At 27.5% G+C, this 19,221-nt stretch overlaps 1 protein-coding gene across 1 annotated transcript in view; it reads right to left on the reverse strand.

Annotated features, from left to right (window-relative positions):
* Positions 1-19,221, reverse strand: part of LOC135955691 (uncharacterized) — a 365,923-nt gene that overhangs the window by 253,589 nt on the left and 93,113 nt on the right. The window contains exons 2-4 of the mRNA XM_065506049.1: positions 17,354-17,549; positions 10,614-10,750; positions 3,817-3,942 (exon numbers count right to left, since the gene is read on the reverse strand). Coding sequence (XP_065362121.1) covers positions 3,817-3,942; positions 10,614-10,750; positions 17,354-17,549 — 459 coding nt within the window. The remainder of the gene's footprint in view (positions 1-3,816; positions 3,943-10,613; positions 10,751-17,353; positions 17,550-19,221) is intronic.

A 19,221-nucleotide genomic window follows, 5' to 3' on the forward strand; every position in this document is an offset into this window, starting at 1 on the left:
AAGGTAGGTATTATATTAGATTATCATACTGGTTACCTAGACTCTATTACGGGTGTTAATTGACCTCAAATAGTCAGTTAAAATGATATCTCATAGAAAGTCTAATAACCTATTGCTTCTTAACAAACAGCTCTTTAATAGATTACTTCTGTTTGGTAAAATAAGCACTTTCTAAAGTGAAGTACAAAATAAACCTTTATAGTGACTACACTCTAGGTTACTTAGAGACATTAAAGTGACAACTGTCTTCACGCTAGATTACCTGGGATGTATAAAGTAACCAATTAATTCTCTTTGCACAACAAAGATCATAATCTTGTCAAATGACACAAAATATATAGATTGGAGTCAGCCAAGTGGTCAGACATAAGTGGTAGTTACTGTCTATTCAGGATACAATTGACCACTTGCTTAACTGCTGGGTTGTATGTGCAAAATCATTTATAAGTAGTTGCATGAAATGTGTACTACTTTTATGGCTTATTGTTTATTTTGAAAATTATTTATGGCTTTTTGGCCATATTTTTTTTTTTGTTTTGTTTCACTACATGTGTGTTCATTTGTTTATTTTTGTATTGTTAACTAAATATTATTTTGCGCATTTAGTATAAACATTTTTGTTTATAGATTTATTATTAAGTTGTTGGTTTAGTTTTTCAAATGGTTTTTTAACACTTTTGCGGTGAAATTGTAGGTTAGAATTGTGGTTGTGCATTTCAGCGAAACGTATGAAATCACTTAGCATTAAATTTAGAGTGAATAATTGCAAAGAATATAGAAATATTTAAGTCTTTGTCCAGCTTTAACTGGTGTAGTTTGAAGCTAACACAAAACTTAATATAGACTTGAGTAAGCTTCTATCGTAGGTCTTAATATAGTCTCGCTTTAGCATCAATCATAGGTCTTAATGTAGTCCTGATTTAGCTTAAGTTGAAAGCCTTAATATAATCTTGTTTTAGCTTCAATTGAAGGTCTTTATACAGTCTTGCTTTAGCTTCAATTGTAGATCTTAAAAAGTTTCGTTTTAGCTTCAACTGCAGGTCTTAATATAGTCGTGCTTTAGCTCCAATTGAAAGTCTTCAAATAGTCTTGATTTAGCTTCAATCGTAGGTCTTAATATAGTCTTGCTTTAGCTTCAATCACAGTCTTGGTTTAGCTTAAATTCTAGGTCTTAATATAATCTTGATTTAGCTTTAATTGTATGTATTAATGTAGTCTTTGTTTAGCTTCAATTGAGAGCCTTAATATAGTCTTGATTTAGCATCAATTGTAGGTCTTCCTATAGTCTTGATTTGACTTCAATCGTAGGTCTTAATATAGTCTCGCTTTAGCTACAATCGTAGGTCTTAGTGTAGTCTTGATTTAGCTTTAATTGAAAGCCTTAATATAGTCTTGATTTAGCTTCAATTGTAGGTCTTAATATAGTCTTGATTTAGCTTCAATCAGAGGTCTTAATATAGGCTTGCTTTTGCTTCAATTGAAAGCCTTAATACAGTCTTGCTTTAGCTTCAATCGTAGGTCTTAACAAAGCCTTGCTTTAGCTTCAATCGCAGGACTTAATATAGTCTTGATTTAGCTTTAACCGTAAGTCTTGACATAGTCTTGCTTTATCATCAATCGTTGGTCTCGATATATCCTTGCTTTAGCTTCAATCGTAGGTCGTAATATAGACTTACTTTAGCTTCAATAGCAGGTCTAAATATAGTATTGATTTAGCTTCAATCATAGGTCTTACTATAGTCTTGCTTTAGGTCTAATCGTAGGTCTAAATATAGTCTTGCTTTAGCTTCAATCGTAGGTCTTGATATAGCCTTGCTTTAGGTGTGATCGTAGGTCTATATATAGTCTTACTTTAGCTTTAATCGTAGGTCTTGATATAGCCTTGCTTTAGGTGTGATCGTAGGTCTAAATATAGTCTTGCTTTAGCTTCAACCGTAGGTCTTGATATAGTCTAGCTTTAGCTTCAATCGAAGATTTTAATACAGTCTTTCTTTAGCTTCAATCGAAGGTCTTAATATAGTCTTGCTTTAGCTTCAATCATACGTCTTAATATAGTCTAGCTTCAATCGAAGGTTTTATTACAGTCTTGCTTTAGCTTAAATCGTAGGTCTTAATACAGTATGACTTTAGCTTCAATCGAAGGTCTTGCTTTAACTTCAATCGTAAGTCTTAATATGGTCTTGCTTTAGCTTCAATCACAGGTCCTAATATAGTCTTGCTTTAGCTTCAATAGCAGGTCTAAATATAGTCTTGATTTAGGTCGAATCGTAGGTCATAATATAGTCCTGCTTTGGGTCTAATCGTAGGTCCAAATATAGTCTTGCTTTAGCTTCAATCGTAGGTCTTGATATAGCCTTGCTTTAGGTGTGATCGTAGGTCTAAATATAGTCTTGCTTTAGCTTCAATCGTAGGTCTTAATATAGTCTTGCTTTAGGTCTAATCGTAGGTCCAAATATAGTCTTGCTTTAGCTTCAATCGTAGGTCTTGATATAGCCTTGCTTTAGGTCTAATCGTAGGTCATAATATAGTCCTGCTTTAGCTTCAATCGTAGGACTTAATATTGCCTTGCATTAGCTTAAATCTTAGGTCTTAATTTTGACTTGCTTTAGCTTAGATCATAGGTCATAATATAGTCTTGATTTAGCTTCAATCATAGGTCTTAATATAGTCTTGCTTTAGGTCTACTCGTAGGTCTAAATATAGTCTTGCTTTAGGTCTAGTCGTAGGTCTAAATATAGTCTTGCTTTAGCTTCAGTCATAGGTATTAATATAGTCCTGCTTTAGCTTCAATCGTAGGACTTAATATTGCCTTGCATTAGCTTAAATTTTAGGTCTTAATTTTGCCTTGCTTTAGCTTAGATCATAGGTCTTAGTATAGTCTTGCTTTAGCTTCTATCGCAGGTCTTAATAAAGTATTAGATTGGCTATAGTCGCAGGTCTATTTTAGCTTAAATCGTAGGTCTTTGTAAAGCCATAGCATTGCTTAATAGGTTTTAAAAGCGCCTTTCAAAGACCTTTCACTTGATACTAATATTTCACATGTTTTCTTTGCGAGAAATTTAAAAGAAATCATAAAAACCTTAAAAAGAACCTTTTAGTCCTTTTGAGAAATTGTCCCTTCAAACAAACCAAACTTTAATTTTAGTTGGTAACATCGACACCTTATTGTTTCTGTATACAAACGGGGCTACCCTTGCATATGGTCTTTGCTCAGTTTCATTCTGAAGTCATTAGGTCTTCATATTGTCTTAGCTAAGCTTCATTCTTAGGTCCTTATAAAGCCATAGCTTAGCTTCAATTGATTTTTTTTAATGCATATTTAACTTTAATGGAATTCTTCTCTGTAATTTCATAATTTATTCTTCGAAAATTGCTCTACCTATCTTATATTTATTTAAATAAGAAGCTTTTCTTATTGATACAATAATATAAAATTGATTGCAAAATTGCTAGTAAAAAGTAATTTAAACTACATTTGCAAATCTAAATTAAATTTGCAAAATCTAAATTTCATTTCAATTGCTTAAGACAAGCAACTATGTCTATATATATACATGTAAATTAAATATTTATTGGTTTTGAGAATTTACATTTTATGTCATTTTAATACTACTCAACTCATCATTATCAACATCCTTTATTTACGATTTACCTACATACTCGTATAACCACATTTTGTCATTAATATATAGCATGTACTATACAGATTTGTATGCATCCTTGCCTTCCTTTATAACAATGTGTAAGAGTGTTTTGTTAAATATATATGTTGTATGTATGTATCTGTGTTGCTTGAAAACCAAAGATAAAACTTACCTGCATAAAGCCTTCTGGACAACCAGGCAATTCGCCAGTGGGACTTAAACTTGTCTCATACCCATCAACATCGGTATCAACCATACCCTCATCAAAGCGACCCACAGTAAAACTATCAAATATTATCTGCAACAAAAAAGTCGTAGGGGAAAAAAACAAAGAATTAAATAAACTGAGAACAAAGTAAATTGAAAATATATTTTGAATAATAAATTAAAAGATGTAACAAAAAAGTTTACATCGTATGTTTGTTATATGAAAGTTAAGTAAAAATCAATTTTACAGGGGTACAGGAGAGACGAGTAGAGTGTATTTATTGTGGTCAAGGATTTACAAAGGCTTTTTAATATTAAGTGTAGTTTTTTTTTATTTTGGTAAATAAATCCGATTTAATGTATAGTAACATGTGATAGAGGACAGTAACCAAAAGAGATTATGTATTGTAATTTGTTTCATTATTTATGAAAAGTAAGGATACCTGTGGTTCAAAATAGAGACAGCTTTTTATGTTTTGTAAAAAAGACTAGAGACAATGTCTATAAGAAATATGTCTCTGAGCCAGAGACAATGTCTATAAGAAATATGTCTCTGAGCCAGAGACAATTTCTATAAGAAATATGTCTCTGAGCCAGAGACAATTTCTATAAGAAATATGTCTCTGAGCCAGAGACAATTTCTATAAGAAATATGTCTCTGAGCCAGAGACAATTTCTATAAGAAATATGTCTCTGAGCCAGAGACAATTTCTATAAGAAATATGCCTCTGAGCCAGAGACAATTTCTATAAGAAATATGTCTCTGAGCCAGAGACAATTTCTATAAGAAATATGTCTCTGATCCAGACACAATTTGTATAAGAAATATGTCTCTGAGCCAGAGACAATTTGTATAAGAAATATGTCTCTGAGCCAGAAACAATTTCTATAAGATATGTCTCTGAGTTATAGCTTTATAACTTTATAACTTTATAACTTTATAACTTTATAACTTTATAACTTTATAACTTTATAACTTTATAACTTTATAACTTTATAACTTTATAACTTTATAACTTTATAACTTTATAACTTTATAACTTTATAACTTTATAACTTTATAACTTTATAACTTTATAACTTTATAACTTTATAACTTTATAACTTTATAACTTTATAACTTTATAACTTTATAACTTTATAACTTTATAACTTTATAACTTTATAACTTTATAACTTTATAACTTTATAACTTTATAACTTTATAACTTTATAACTTTATAACTTTATAACTTTATAACTTTATAACTTTATAACTTTATAACTTTATAACTTTATAACTTTATAACTTTATAACTTTATAACTTTATAACTTTATAACTTTATAACTTTATAACTTTATAACTTTATAACTTTATAACTTTATAACTTTATAACTTTATAACTTTATAACTTTATAACTTTATAACTTTATAACTTTATAACTTTATAACTTTATAACTTTATAACTTTATAACTTTATAACTTTATAACTTTATAACTTTATAACTTTATAACTTTATAACTTTATAACTTTATAACTTTATAACTTTATAACTTTATAACTTTATAGCTTTATAACTTTATAACTTTATAACTTTATAACTTTATAACTTTATAACTTTATAACTTTATAACTTTATAACTTTATAACTTTATAACTTTATAACTTTATAACTTTATAACTTTATAACTTTATAACTTTATAACTTTATAACTTTATAACTTAATAACTTTATAACTTTATAACTTTATAACTTAATAACTTTATAACTTTATAACTTTATAACTTTATAACTTTATAACTTTATAACTTTATAACTTTATAACTTTATAACTTTATAACTTTATAACTTTATAACTTTATAACTTTATAACTTTATAACTTTATAACTTTATAACTTTATAACTTTATAACTTTATAACTTTATAACTTTATAACTTTATAACTTTATAACTTTATAACTTTATAACTTTATAACTTTATAACTTTATAACTTTATAACTTTATAACTTTATAACTTTATAACTTTATAACTTTATAACTTTATAACTTTATAACTTTTTTTAAAGCTATAAGTTAAACTCCTTTTTTTTAATTATAAAATGCTTTCAATGATGTAGGAGCTTTTCAAATAAATAGCTATGGAGACTGGAAGACCTCTTATGCCATGGATGTAGCTCAGGTCAAGATAAAGATGACATGAAAATACATTCAAACCTCATTAAATTCTTGGAGTTCAACTGTCATATTTCTACCCTAAATCAACAATGACTCTATAACTTTAACATTTGGCTTTCTTCACCTAGGACACCGCAAAATATTTATTAAATCTTTCAAACTAAAAACTAACATAGTTTAAATATTCATAACTGTATGTTGAAATTTAAATAAGGATAATGAAAAATCTTAAGCTTTCAATTATTAATCACTTAACAAGGCGTGATTCCAATAGAGATGACAACAGTAGCCAAACAAAAAGAGTGGCGTGTTAAATATGCTAATTTTCCCTTCATTAATGTAACACATTATTTGAAATATCCCTCAACATATTTCCATTGAACAAAGTTTGTTAGTTAAAAATTATCTCTTCCACAAAATTACCAAACCATACAACACAAAAAACTTATGAAGCAAGTTTTAATACTTTTAGGGGAGGGGGGGGGCAACAGAAACCAGGAATATGAAGAGAAAAAAACTAATTTAATTGTTCATAAAATATTCAAATAAGGATTTAACAACCTAAAAACAATACAATAAAAATCCAAAAAAGGAGAGACACAGACACACTTACAGAGTGAAAAGAAAAATGTCAAACAAAACTTTTGGGGATGAGTGAAATCTAAAGATACTTACATTAGAAGAGGGAATATATGTTTATAAAAAACAGGACAAGCTTTCAACATTATCTCTTACCACAATTCTACTGCTCTACGAATATACCTCACAGATTTATGTATCTATACAAATAAGCAGAAGAGTAAGTATTTCTGCTACTAAATTTTATTTCAACATCCTTTTCATTTTAGCATGTCTTTACTAGCTATTGTTAAAATAACCAAAAACCCGCCATTTATTCCTACATATGCGTGCTTTCCAGCGATGGCTGTTTATCTCTGAAGTAATGATAACATCGTTTTATATTTTAAATGTGACACTGAAGTGAGCATTAAGCAACAACTAAATAACAACAGCATGTCAAAGCATGCCCTAGCATGCCACACCACGGCATGATGTTAAAAGTATGCCAGTACCACAAAATTATTAAAACGTGTAGTTGACTTTCCTTTTTTTTGTACGAGTTCTTGCCACCAGTCCTTTACTTACAAAACAATACACACAAACTTCACTACTGCTCTAAAGGTGACTGAATATTATATGTGCATAGAGAAACTTATTTAACTCTCCCCAGCCCCCACTGGCAGCTTAAAAGTGTCAACGAAAGCCAAAAATCATGCGGAGATAGAAGTGGAAAAATTCAACAGCTTTTCCGTTAACCTTCTGTTGTGGTTCGTGTGAAAAGTTGGCGAAAAAAACAGAAATGACTGCAGAAAACATCTCATTTATAAACATAACTAGTCCGTTTTTCTACTTAGTCAAGAGTTCAACATACCCAAGCAGGTGAAATTTTGAGTTAGGGAAGTAATCATCAGACTGTATATTAAAGATTGACATAAAAGGTTTTCCAATTTCCACAGTTATTTATTTGCACAGCTACTTATTACAATTGGGAACATATTGAAAGCTTTTTAGAAACAGTATTGTATAACTTTATAAAAGTTTTTAAGTTAAAATTATAAAGTTATAAAGTTATAAAGTTATAAAGTTATAAAGTTATAAAGTTATAAAGTTATAAAGTTATAAAGTTATAAAGTTATAAAGTTATAAAGTTATAAAGTTATAAAGTTATAAAGTTATAAAGTTATAAAGTTATAAAGTTATAAAGTTATAAAGTTATAAAGTTATTAAGTTATAAAGTTATAAAGTTATAAAGTTATAAAGTTATTAAGTTATAAAGTTATAAAGTTATAAAGTTATAAAGTTATAAAGTTATAAAGTTATAAAGTTATAAAGTTATAAAGTTATAAAGTTATAAAGTTATAAAGTTATAAAGTTATAAAGTTATAAAGTTATAAAGTTATAAAGTTATAAAGTTATAAAGTTATAAAGTTATAAAGTTATAAAGTTATAAAGTTATAAAGTTATAAAGTTATAAAGTTATAAAGTTATAAAGTTATAAAGTTATAAAGTTATAAAGTTATAAAGTTATAAAGTTATAAAGTTATAAAGTTATAAAGTTATAAAGTTATAAAGTTATAAAGTTATAAAGTTATAAAGTTATAAAGTTATAAAGTTATAAAGTTATAAAGTTATAAAGTTATAAAGTTATAAAGTTATAAAGTTATAAAGTTATAAAGTTATAAAGTTATAAAGTTATAAAGTTATAAAGTTATAAAGTTATAAAGTTATAAAGTTATAAAGTTATAAAGTTATAAAGTTATAAAGTTATAAAGTTATAAAGTTATAAAGTTATAAAGTTATAAAGTTATAAAGTTATAAAGTTATAAAGTTATAAAGTTATAAAGTTATTAAGTTATAAAGTTATAAAGTTATTAAGTTATAAAGTTATAAAGTTATAAAGTTATAAAGTTATAAAGTTATAAAGTTATAAAGTTATAAAGTTATAAAGTTATAAAGTTATAAAGTTATAAAGTTATAAAGTTATAAAGTTATAAAGTTATAAAGTTATAAAGTTATAAAGCTATAAAGTTATAAAGTTATAAAGTTATAAAGTTATAAAGTTATAAAGTTATAAAGTTATAAAGTTATAAAGTTATAAAGTTATAAAGTTATAAAGTTATAAAGTTATAAAGTTATAAAGTTATAAAGTTATAAAGTTATAAAGTTATAAAGTTATAAAGTTATAAAGTTATAAAGTTATAAAGTTATAAAGTTATAAAGTTATAAAGTTATAAAGTTATAAAGTTATAAAGTTATAAAGTTATAAAGTTATAAAGTTATAAAGTTATAAAGTTATAAAGTTATAAAGTTATAAAGTTATAAAGTTATAAAGTTATAAAGTTATAAAGTTATAAAGTTATAAAGTTATAAAGTTATAAAGTTATAAAGTTATAAAGTTATAAAGTTATAAAGTTATAAAGTTATAAAGTTATAAAGTTATAAAGTTATAAAGTTATAAAGTTATAAAGTTATAAAGTTATAAAGTTATAAAGTTATAAAGTTATAAAGTTATAAAGTTATAAAGTTATAAAGTTATAAAGTTATAAAGTTATAAAGTTATAAAGTTATAAAGTTATAAAGTTATAAAGTTATAAAGTTATAAAGTTATAAAGTTATAAAGTTATAAAGTTATAAAGTTATAAAGTTATAAAGTTATAAAGTTATAAAGTTATAAAGTTATAAAGTTATAAAGTTATAAAGTTATAAAGTTATAAAGTTATAAAGTTATAAAGTTATAAAGTTATAAAGTTATAAAGTTATAAAGTTATAAAGTTATAAAGTTATAAAGTTATAAAGTTATAAAGTTATAAAGTTATAAAGTTATAAAGTTATAAAGTTATAAAGTTATAAAGTTATAAAGTTATAAAGTTATAAAGTTATAAAGTTATAAAGTTATAAAGTTATAAAGTTATAAAGTTATAAAGTTATAAAGTTATAAAGTTATAAAGTTATAAAGTTATAAAGTTATAAAGTTATAAAGTTATAAAGTTATAAAGTTATAAAGTTATAAAGTTATAAAGTTATAAAGTTATAAAGTTATAAAGTTATAAAGTTATAAAGTTATAAAGTTATAAAGTTATAAAGTTATAAAGTTATAAAGTTATAAAGTTATAAAGTTATAAAGTTATAAAGTTATAAAGTTATAAAGTTATAAAGTTATAAAGTTATAAAGTTATAAAGTTATAAAGTTATAAAGTTATAAAGTTATAAAGTTATAAAGTTATAAAGTTATAAAGTTATAAAGTTATAAAGTTATAAAGTTATAAAGTTATAAAGTTATAAAGTTATAAAGTTATAAAGTTATAAAGTTATAAAGTTATAAAGTTATAAAGTTATAAAGTTATAAAGTTATAAAGTTATAAAGTTATAAAGTTATAAAGTTATAAAGTTATAAAGTTATAAAGTTATAAAGTTATAAAGTTATAAAGTTATAAAGTTATAAAGTTATAAAGTTATAAAGTTATAAAGTTATAAAGTTATAAAGTTATAAAGTTATAAAGTTATAAAGTTATAAAGTTATAAAGTTATAAAGTTATAAAGTTATAAAGTTATAAAGTTGATACCTTTTGTTTCAAAAATGTTTATTATTTATTTCAATTTAATTCTGATTATTGGGATTACTTCCCAATTTTCACTACATTTGTCTGTGATTTTTGGCTTTTGTTGTTTTCTAGTTGTCACTAACAGTGTTAGTAGCGGCATTAGAAGTTGTAATAGTTCTTGTTGTAGTTGTTTATATTTTTTCTGCGGGTTAAATTCTTATCATGATTTTTGTTTCGGAGATATACTGTAATACAACAGACACTCACACCTTCGTCCACATCAAACATATTGTCCTACAGGAATCTATTATACTCCAAAATTTATACCATATGCATGAATTTTTGACTGTCCGTATATATTTATGTCTGTATATCTGGATATGTTTGCTAAACATATTTTTGTCTATCTGTTTGTATAAGTATTTTTGTTGTTGGTGTTTGTGTCATTTCATTTATCATCAGATTTTTGTGTGGTTTTTACGTCAGTTTTACACTCACCTGTACAATGTCACCTTGATCATGCCCAGATGCTGTGAATGTTAAGTGACATAAAAATGGCAGTTTATTCCATTGGGGTGTTGGTACTTTAATGGAGTACGTACGACCAATGTCACCATAATAGGTGCGGTTGCAAACTGTAATGGGAAAAAGAAAGAAAACAGAATAAATAAAAGAGTAAGAAAAAATGTCATAAGAATTGGAGAAAAAACTATGAAATATTGATAGAAGGACCTTTTAGAAAATTGAAGTTTCTTTTGCTGCATATTTTAAGGAGTTTATTGTAAATTTAAGGGGAGAATAGTTACTAGTATTAGGCGAATTTGTAAAATTGTTAGTTTGTAATAGAATTTTATGTTATTTAAAAATGGATTTTTTAAGACATTTCATAATGAATTCATTATATTGTTATGTCCTTTAAAATATGAATGAAAAACCATTCCTCAACCATGTTAACAATAATAATTCCCTGCATCCATCTCTCTGTTAAGATCACTGTTTCCTTTTTCGTATCAACCTTCTGCAAACACTTTCCTTTTTCTCACTACCCCACTCAATACAAAATTGTACTTTTCTTTTAATGTCATTTACATTTTAAATTATTTTGTTTTTGTACTTAATTAAATTTCCTGGAAACGAAAAAATTTAAACAAACTTATTAAAAAGGACGTCGTATAAAAAAAAAAGTTTGTTTATCGGTTGGAAAAAAAATTGAGATGAAAAAAGGAAAAGTTGAAGGAAATATTTCCGTTGTTTACCTCTGGCACAGAAAACTTAACCATGCATGAGTTGTTGGCGTAACTTGAATTTTTTCTCTCGTTTAATAAAAAAACAACATGAAATTTTAATAATTTCAATTAAAATAACGAAGTATTTGTTAACAAAAAAAAAGCACTAAGTGAATGTGGTTTAATAACTCAGCTTTAAGAAGGTCTTACAGAAAGGAAAATAGGACTGAAAGTCTTAGTTTAGCTTCAATCGTGGGTCTTTATATAGTCTTTGTTTAGCATCAATCGTGGGTCTTAATGTATTCATGGTTTAGCTTCAATCGTAGGTCTTTATTGGTATAGCTTCAGTCGTGGGTCTTTATATAGTCCAGACTTAGCTTTAATCGTGGGTCTTTATATAGCCCAGATTTAGCTTCAATCATGGGTCTTTATATAGTCTTGATTCAGCTTCAATCGTGGGTCTTTATATAGTCTTGGTTTAGCTTCAATCATGGGCCTTTATATACTCTTGATTTAGCTTTAGTCGTGGGTCTTTATATAGCCAAGATTTAGCTTCAATCATGGGTCTTTGTATAGTGCAGATTTTGCTCCAATTGTGGGGGTTTATATAGTCCAGATTTAGCTTCAATCGCGGGTCTTTGTATAGTTCAGATTTTGCTTCAATCGTGGGTCTTTATATAGCCCAGATTTAGCTTCAATCGTGGGTCTTTATATAGTCCAGATTTAGCTTTAATCATGGGTCCAGATTTCAGCTTCAATCGTTGGTCTTTATATAGTCCAGATTTAGCTTTAATCGTGGATCTTTATATAGTCCAGATTTAGCTTCAAACGTGGGTCTTTATATAGTCCAGATTTAGCTTCAAGCGTGGGTCTTTATATAGTCCAGATTTAGCTTCAATCATGGGTCTTTATATAGTCTTGATTTAGCTTCAATCGTGGGTCTTTATATAGTCCAGATTTAGATTTAATCATGGGTCTTTCTATAGTCTTGATTTAGCTTCAATCATGGGTCTTTGTATAGTCCAGATTTTGCTTAAATCGTGGGTCTTTATATAGTCCAGATTTAGCTTCAATCATGGATCTTTATATAGTTTTGATTTAGCTTCAATCGTGGGTCTTTATATAGTCCAGATTTAGCTTTAATCGTGGGTCTTTATAGTCTTGATTTAGCTTCAATCGTGGGTCTTTATATAGTCCAGATTTAGCTTTAATCATGGGTCTTTATATAGTCTTGATTTAGCTTCAATCATGGGTCTTTGTATAGTCCAGATTTTGCTTAAATCGTGGGTCTTTATATAGTCCAGATTTAGCTTCAATCATGGGTCTTTATATAGTCCAGATTTAGCTTCAATCGTGGGTCCTTATATAGTTCAGATTTAGCTTCAATCATGGGGCTTTATATAGTCCAGATTTAGCTTCAATCATGGGGCTTTATATAGTCCAGATTTAGCTTCAATCGTGGGTGTTTATATAGTGTTGGTTTAGCGTCAATCGAGGGTCTTTACAGAGCCTATAGAAGTGATTAAATTCATAGCCTTTTGCAAAAATCCAAAGTGTTGTCCTTTACAATTGAAGGATGTCATTTAAAACAATTCGCCCTTCTATGATTTTAGTAACCGGCCCTTTTAAATGTTTACACATGCGTTTATTTTATAAAGCAGCTCAATTTGCATAAATTACTTGAATAAATAATAAGCAAAACAAAAACAAGTTAAAATACAAACAGAAATAGAAACAAAAAAACAGAATTATTTAAATAACTAAATAAAAAGTAAGAATTGTATATAACTGTAACGAAATAAAGACATAAGTATCCTTTTTTTGAAAGGACGTTACAGCTAGAAAATATATAAACATGGCAAATTAAATTCATCACTCATCACTCCCGCAACAGTAAGAAATACAAAAATAATATACAACGTAAAACGAAACGAAAAATTAAACAAATGTAATCAAAGTCAACATAGCAAGAGAAATTCAAGTCTCTTCAAACCAAATAAACTAAAAAAAAGGAACAAAAATCAAGAGAAGAAATGCCAGCCATATTGAAGGCTACACGGTGAAGTTAACAACATCAAATTTAGTGCTGTCATTTTTAAAGGCAACAGCAACTGACAAGAATGAAATACTTACTTGGGCTAAACAACAAAATCTACAACAAAAAGACATACACAGACGAGTTGGCAGGCAAACAAACAAACACACAGAAAGACTAACTGACTGACAAATATAAAAATATATGAACAAACGTTTCTATTTACATTGCTCGGGCTTAAATTAGAAACGGCAACATTCAGACACACACACACACACACCCATATATACAAATTTCATTTCCTTTTGCAGCCTTCAATCTTGTCTGCAAGCATTTTGAAAATGAAATTGTTCAAATGTGAAAAATAACGAGAAACAAAAAAGGCAACAAAAAATACTATACAAAACAAATTTTCAAATATGACGGTGTTTTAGAAAATAAAAGTTTTCCCTTGTTATTTTTTTTTTTTTTTTGGGAAAATTTTTGTATAGAAAACATTTACACAGCTAGAGAAGAAAATAGCTGAAATTTTGTTTAAACAAATATTAACACAAATAATTTGCATTAATTAACAAAACAAAAGATCAAGTCATGGTAGAGAATTCAAAATAAAAGTTTGCTTTAAAATGAGTAAAATGGAAGGAAATATTTCACGGCAAAAGTTTTCATTACTTATTATATGGTAAACATTTGAATATGTATAAAGACTTTCAATACTTATAGATTGACATTAATTCGAATAAACAGAAATTATTGCAGTTTAGAAATTTCACCACAGGAAATAGGGAAAATTCACATATTTTTCCCTCATTCTATTGATGAATCCCTTATTAAATTAAATAATTCCACCAAATAATCATTTTTGGCTATTATAAAATCTAATTGGAATTAAAAATATTAAGTTTTGGGAATAAGTTTTTCAAAAAAAACAAAAACATAAGATATTATGAAAAACTGATAATTTTCTGAGAAATTCACATTTGAATTGGTATGGTAAAAATAGTTTTTGATGCTCTTTGAAAATTAATAATAAATTTTCCCAAAATTATGGGCTATTATGGGAATTTTCAATTAAAATTGAAAATTAAAAAAAAAATAGTTCTTGATGCTCCATAAACCATAATTTAAACAAGTAAGAGAGCCATATTCGGCTGTGCCGAATCTTATATACCCTTCACAAAATTTTACTTCAAAATACAAAAATTTTTAGGTAAACAAAATTTGTTTTGTTTTTAGTTTTTTTTTTCATTTTTTGGAAACAATTTTCCAATTGTTATTTAAATTTTAAAATTTTTTTTTTTAAATTTAAATTTTTTTTTTATTTAAATTTTAAAAAAAAAATTTTGGATTTTTAATTTTTTTTTGTGAAATAAAAATTCGGGTTAAAAAATATTTTTCCCGATTTTGACCCATTGTAGGTGCATGGTCTTATCTATGTCGTTGCAAATGTCTTTGAAATAAAGGGTCAAAAATCGATTCTGTCAACGATTTGTCTGTCAGAATTATTGAAGATTTGGATCCCGAAGATATCTGGGGTCTTCTGAAAATTGATTTCAACAGACAGACAGACGGACAGACAGACAGACATGGCTTAATCGACTCCGCTATCTACAAGGATCATCTAATGATAGATATTTCAAAGTCCATTGCAACGACTTATATAAGGCTATATTTTCATTGAGAAAAAAAATTTTAAAAATTAAAAAAAAAAATTGGAAAAAACTTTTTTTAAAAACATTAAATAACAATTTGGAAAAAAAATGTATTTTAAAAAATTAAAAACAAAATTGGAAAAAGCTTTTTTTTAAAAAAATAATTTTAAAAAAAGTAATTTAATTTTGTTTAAATAAAAATATTTAAATATTTTAAACATATTTAAAAAAAAAATATTTTTAAGTATAATTTGGTGAAGGGTATATAACATTCGGCACAGCCTAATATAGCTCTCTCCTTATAGATAGCGGAGTCGATTAAGCCATGTCCGTCTATCTGTCTGTAGAAATCAATTTTCTGAAGACCCTTGATATCTTCGGGATGCAAATCTTCAATAATTCTGTCAGACATGCTTTCGAGAAGTTTGCTATTTAAAATCAGCAAAAATCGGTCCACAAATGGCTGAGATATGAGGAAAAAACCAGGACAACCTCGATTTTTTACCTACATACATATGTATATCTGGATTACTAAGTCATTAATATATACAATATGGATATCTGATGATAGATATTTCAAAGACCTTTGCGACGACGTACATAAGACCATAGTAAGTTGGACCTACAATGGGTCAAAATCGAAAAAAATATTTTTTAACCCGAATTTTTTTTAACCAAAAAAAAATAAAATTTGAAAAATAAAATTTTTTTTTTTAAATTAAAAAAAACAATTTTAAATTTAAAAACAAAAAATTTAAAAAAAAATAATTCGAAAAATTTTTTTCCCAAAAAATTAAAAAAACTGCAACAAAAAAATTATTTTGTTCATCTAAAATATTTCAAATTTTTATTTTGAAGTATAATTTGGTGAAGGGTAAATAACATTCGGCACAGCCGAATATAGCTCTCTTACTTGTTTTTATTTCTGTTCTGCACTTTTATACAAAAAATATATTCAATTTCGTAATCATGTGTCGTATTGTTGATATTATTAATTTTTATAATTAAATATTACGTATCCGCCACCAAAATTTTTATGAAGAAAATCTATTAATAGAATTGTTCATATGTCACTGGCTACATATACATATATATTCCAGCAGACGCTCATCTTTTGAGGCCAAGAACGAATCAAGCCAATATCGGATACTGTGTCCCGAAGTGAAGCGTATCCCAGAGAGAGCGTTCTGTCTCTTGTCATGTCAAAGTCATTTAAGGTATATTGTGAGAAAAGTAAAGAAGTCTTTAACTCTCGCTTTAAAATCGATGTCATGTTCAAGCGAAAAAACTTACAAACTTTCTCAAAGTCCAACTAATCTGAGAGATTTTGATTCATATGAGATAGTGCATCGTCTGAGTGTAGTAGAGACTTTTAGCTGACGGTAAATCAGCATATGAAGGTCTATTCCAATGGTTATTTTTCTATCTTTCTTTTCCTTGTAAAGACCTTGTCTGCAGATACACCCATAGTGTATTGCAGGAACACAAACTCCATTACATTCAATAAATTTAACCATTTGATGCGGTTTACACGTTGATGGCATCATCGGAGCTTCTTTCTTCAAAAATAAGACAGGAGCTCTTTTTACGCTCAATGGAGGTCGTTACCGCACCATGATCAACGATGTTTTGTTTGAAAATATGAATGAGATTGATCCGGGCGAGATGTGATTTCAATAGGTTTCAACAAGTGCCATGCGGCACATCGATTTATTGAAATAAAAATTTGGCGATAACTTGTGAGAACTGGTCCTGTCAATAGGCCTCAAAGATCGTGCAATTTGACATATCTCGATTATTTCCTGTTGGGTAACTTGAAGTCACCGGTTTATGTTAACAAACCAGCAACAATTGATGCCTTGGAGGCAAACATTGTCTGTAATATACTGCCAGCATTTAGTAGTTCTTATAAAGTATATTGATCTGTTAATAAAATGTCTTTATCTAGATTTTACTAGTTTCAAAGATTCTTGCAGATTAATAAATAAAACTTTTTATGACATTAAATTTTCAAAAAACTTTTCATTGTTTAGGTTCTCTTCATAATCCACTGTCATTACCCACCAGTTGAAATATAATATGTTTCCAATTTCCAATTTCTGACAAAAAAAATTCTTCCGCCAACTTGAAATTTTCCGCCACTTTATTAAAAAATTTAAGAAACTTCAATGGCAAACTAGCAACAAATTTTGATTTCATTTTGTCAACATCAACTTGATGTTACTTACTACCTCATTCCACTATTTTCCACTCATTATTTTATTATATTTCTTAAGATTTTATTTCTACAATAAGTCACACAATTCAGCCTTATGATAAACTTACCCGTGCAATGTCTGGGCTCATCACTGCCATCTTCGCAGTCCGCCTTGCCATCACAATATTTATCCAATGGTATACAAATACTTGTGCTTCCTTTGCACGGATATTCCGAAACTCTACAGGCGATTACAATTGTAATTGTGAGTTGCACAAAGAGAAGCCAGCAACAGCAGAAAATCCATTTGCTCGTTAGGTACATCTAAAAAAAAGAAAGAAAAGAAAACAAAAAATGTTACAATAACTGAAATATTTTCTTTTTCGCCAAGAAAAAGAGGTGATATGGAGATATGGATTATCTTAAACTAACAAAAGAGAATATTCAAAATACAACGAAAATCTTCATACAAAGGACTTTGTTGAATTTATTCTTAAAATTTTCTTCAACGACTATAATAAAAATGATAAATTCGTATTGTATTTTGGTGGTCTTGGGCTGATGCTTCTGTATTGTTGATTTGCCCGGCTTTCATACAAATTTTAAATATTTTTTATGACAACGTAAGAAATAATTTCGTTTTATTTTATTTTTTGGTGTGCTATAAAATTTAAGTAAGCAAGAGTAATTTATTTTAAATGTTTAAAATTTTTATTATAACTTTCATTACATTTTGTGGCTATATAAAGACTTAAAGTGTGGGCCAAATAGACGGTCATAGAAACAAAATGACCGTGACATAAACCGGCAATAAAAGATGGAAAGAAAGAATACAAATATCAGGCAGATAAAGTAAATATCAACAATTTTGCCAGAATATTGAACAGTGTAACAGATAATCAAGTAAACAAATGCTTTAACTCAGCTTTTAATACTTTTGTAAGAGGAAAGGAGAGTGCTATGTGAGCTCTTCAGTTTGATTTTGACGCTGAAGCTCTGCTTTAAAAAAGACACTATTTTCATATGTTGAAATCCCACTTGGAAACAGTTTTATGTTTTAATCAATGACTTAAATTTTTCGCTTACAATTAGTCGATTATTTCATTACTTTATAGCTTCTCAGAAGTGCATTTATCATAGTACTTTATTCTATGCTTCGAAAAATGCAATGTTTCTGAGTACTTGGAACTAATTTGTGCAAAATTTTATCAGTTTTGCCGCATAACCAACATATTTATGACTGTATTCAGGGGGGATATTTGTATGAGGGCTAGCTGAAATCATGAACCGCTAATGCCGATTTTCAATATCAAATTTTTTTGGTTATTAACGCAAACTTGGAATAAAATCCTTTAACTTTTTGAACATTTTTTGGTAAATAAGAAATGCTCCGACTATTCTCAACACGCTGAAAGACTAATGAGCCACTTAAGATGAGTATTAAGTTACACATCACAACCAACTACGACTTCAGTTTATGGGCTATTCTGTTTTATTGTAAAAAGGCTCATATGCTATATTTTCCAAACAGGAGCTGCTACAAAAATTTGTATTACTGATTTGAAATTGTCTACGTCACCATAGTGCTGATGTTTGTAACGCCCAAAAATGAGTCTAACACACAACTTAAAAACTCAGAAACACTTTCTGAGTCAATTGAGTGATGTCTGTTCGTCACGCTGGCTGGCAGGGTTTCCATGTAAACTTTGTGCGTAAAGTAAATGTCGTAATTTTGAAAATATTGTGATAAAATTAGTTAGATGCATTTTTTTTAGCGCAACGACGAAGCCTATTGAAACTGGCTAAAATCGGTCCAAATGTTTTCACGAAAATGGACTTTATCGGTCATAACTGTTTAATTTCAATAGGTATCTATACAAATTTAACTTCATTCGGAATAGGAGCGTAGAAATCGATACAATATTGAAGGTTTTACCAGTACTAAGCACTCAAACTTCTCCCTTTAGAAGGCAGCCAAGAACATTAAGCCACTGGT

Source organism: Calliphora vicina, chromosome 3 (genome assembly GCF_958450345.1).
Source record: "Calliphora vicina chromosome 3, idCalVici1.1, whole genome shotgun sequence".
NCBI lineage: Eukaryota > Metazoa > Arthropoda > Insecta > Diptera > Calliphoridae > Calliphora > Calliphora vicina.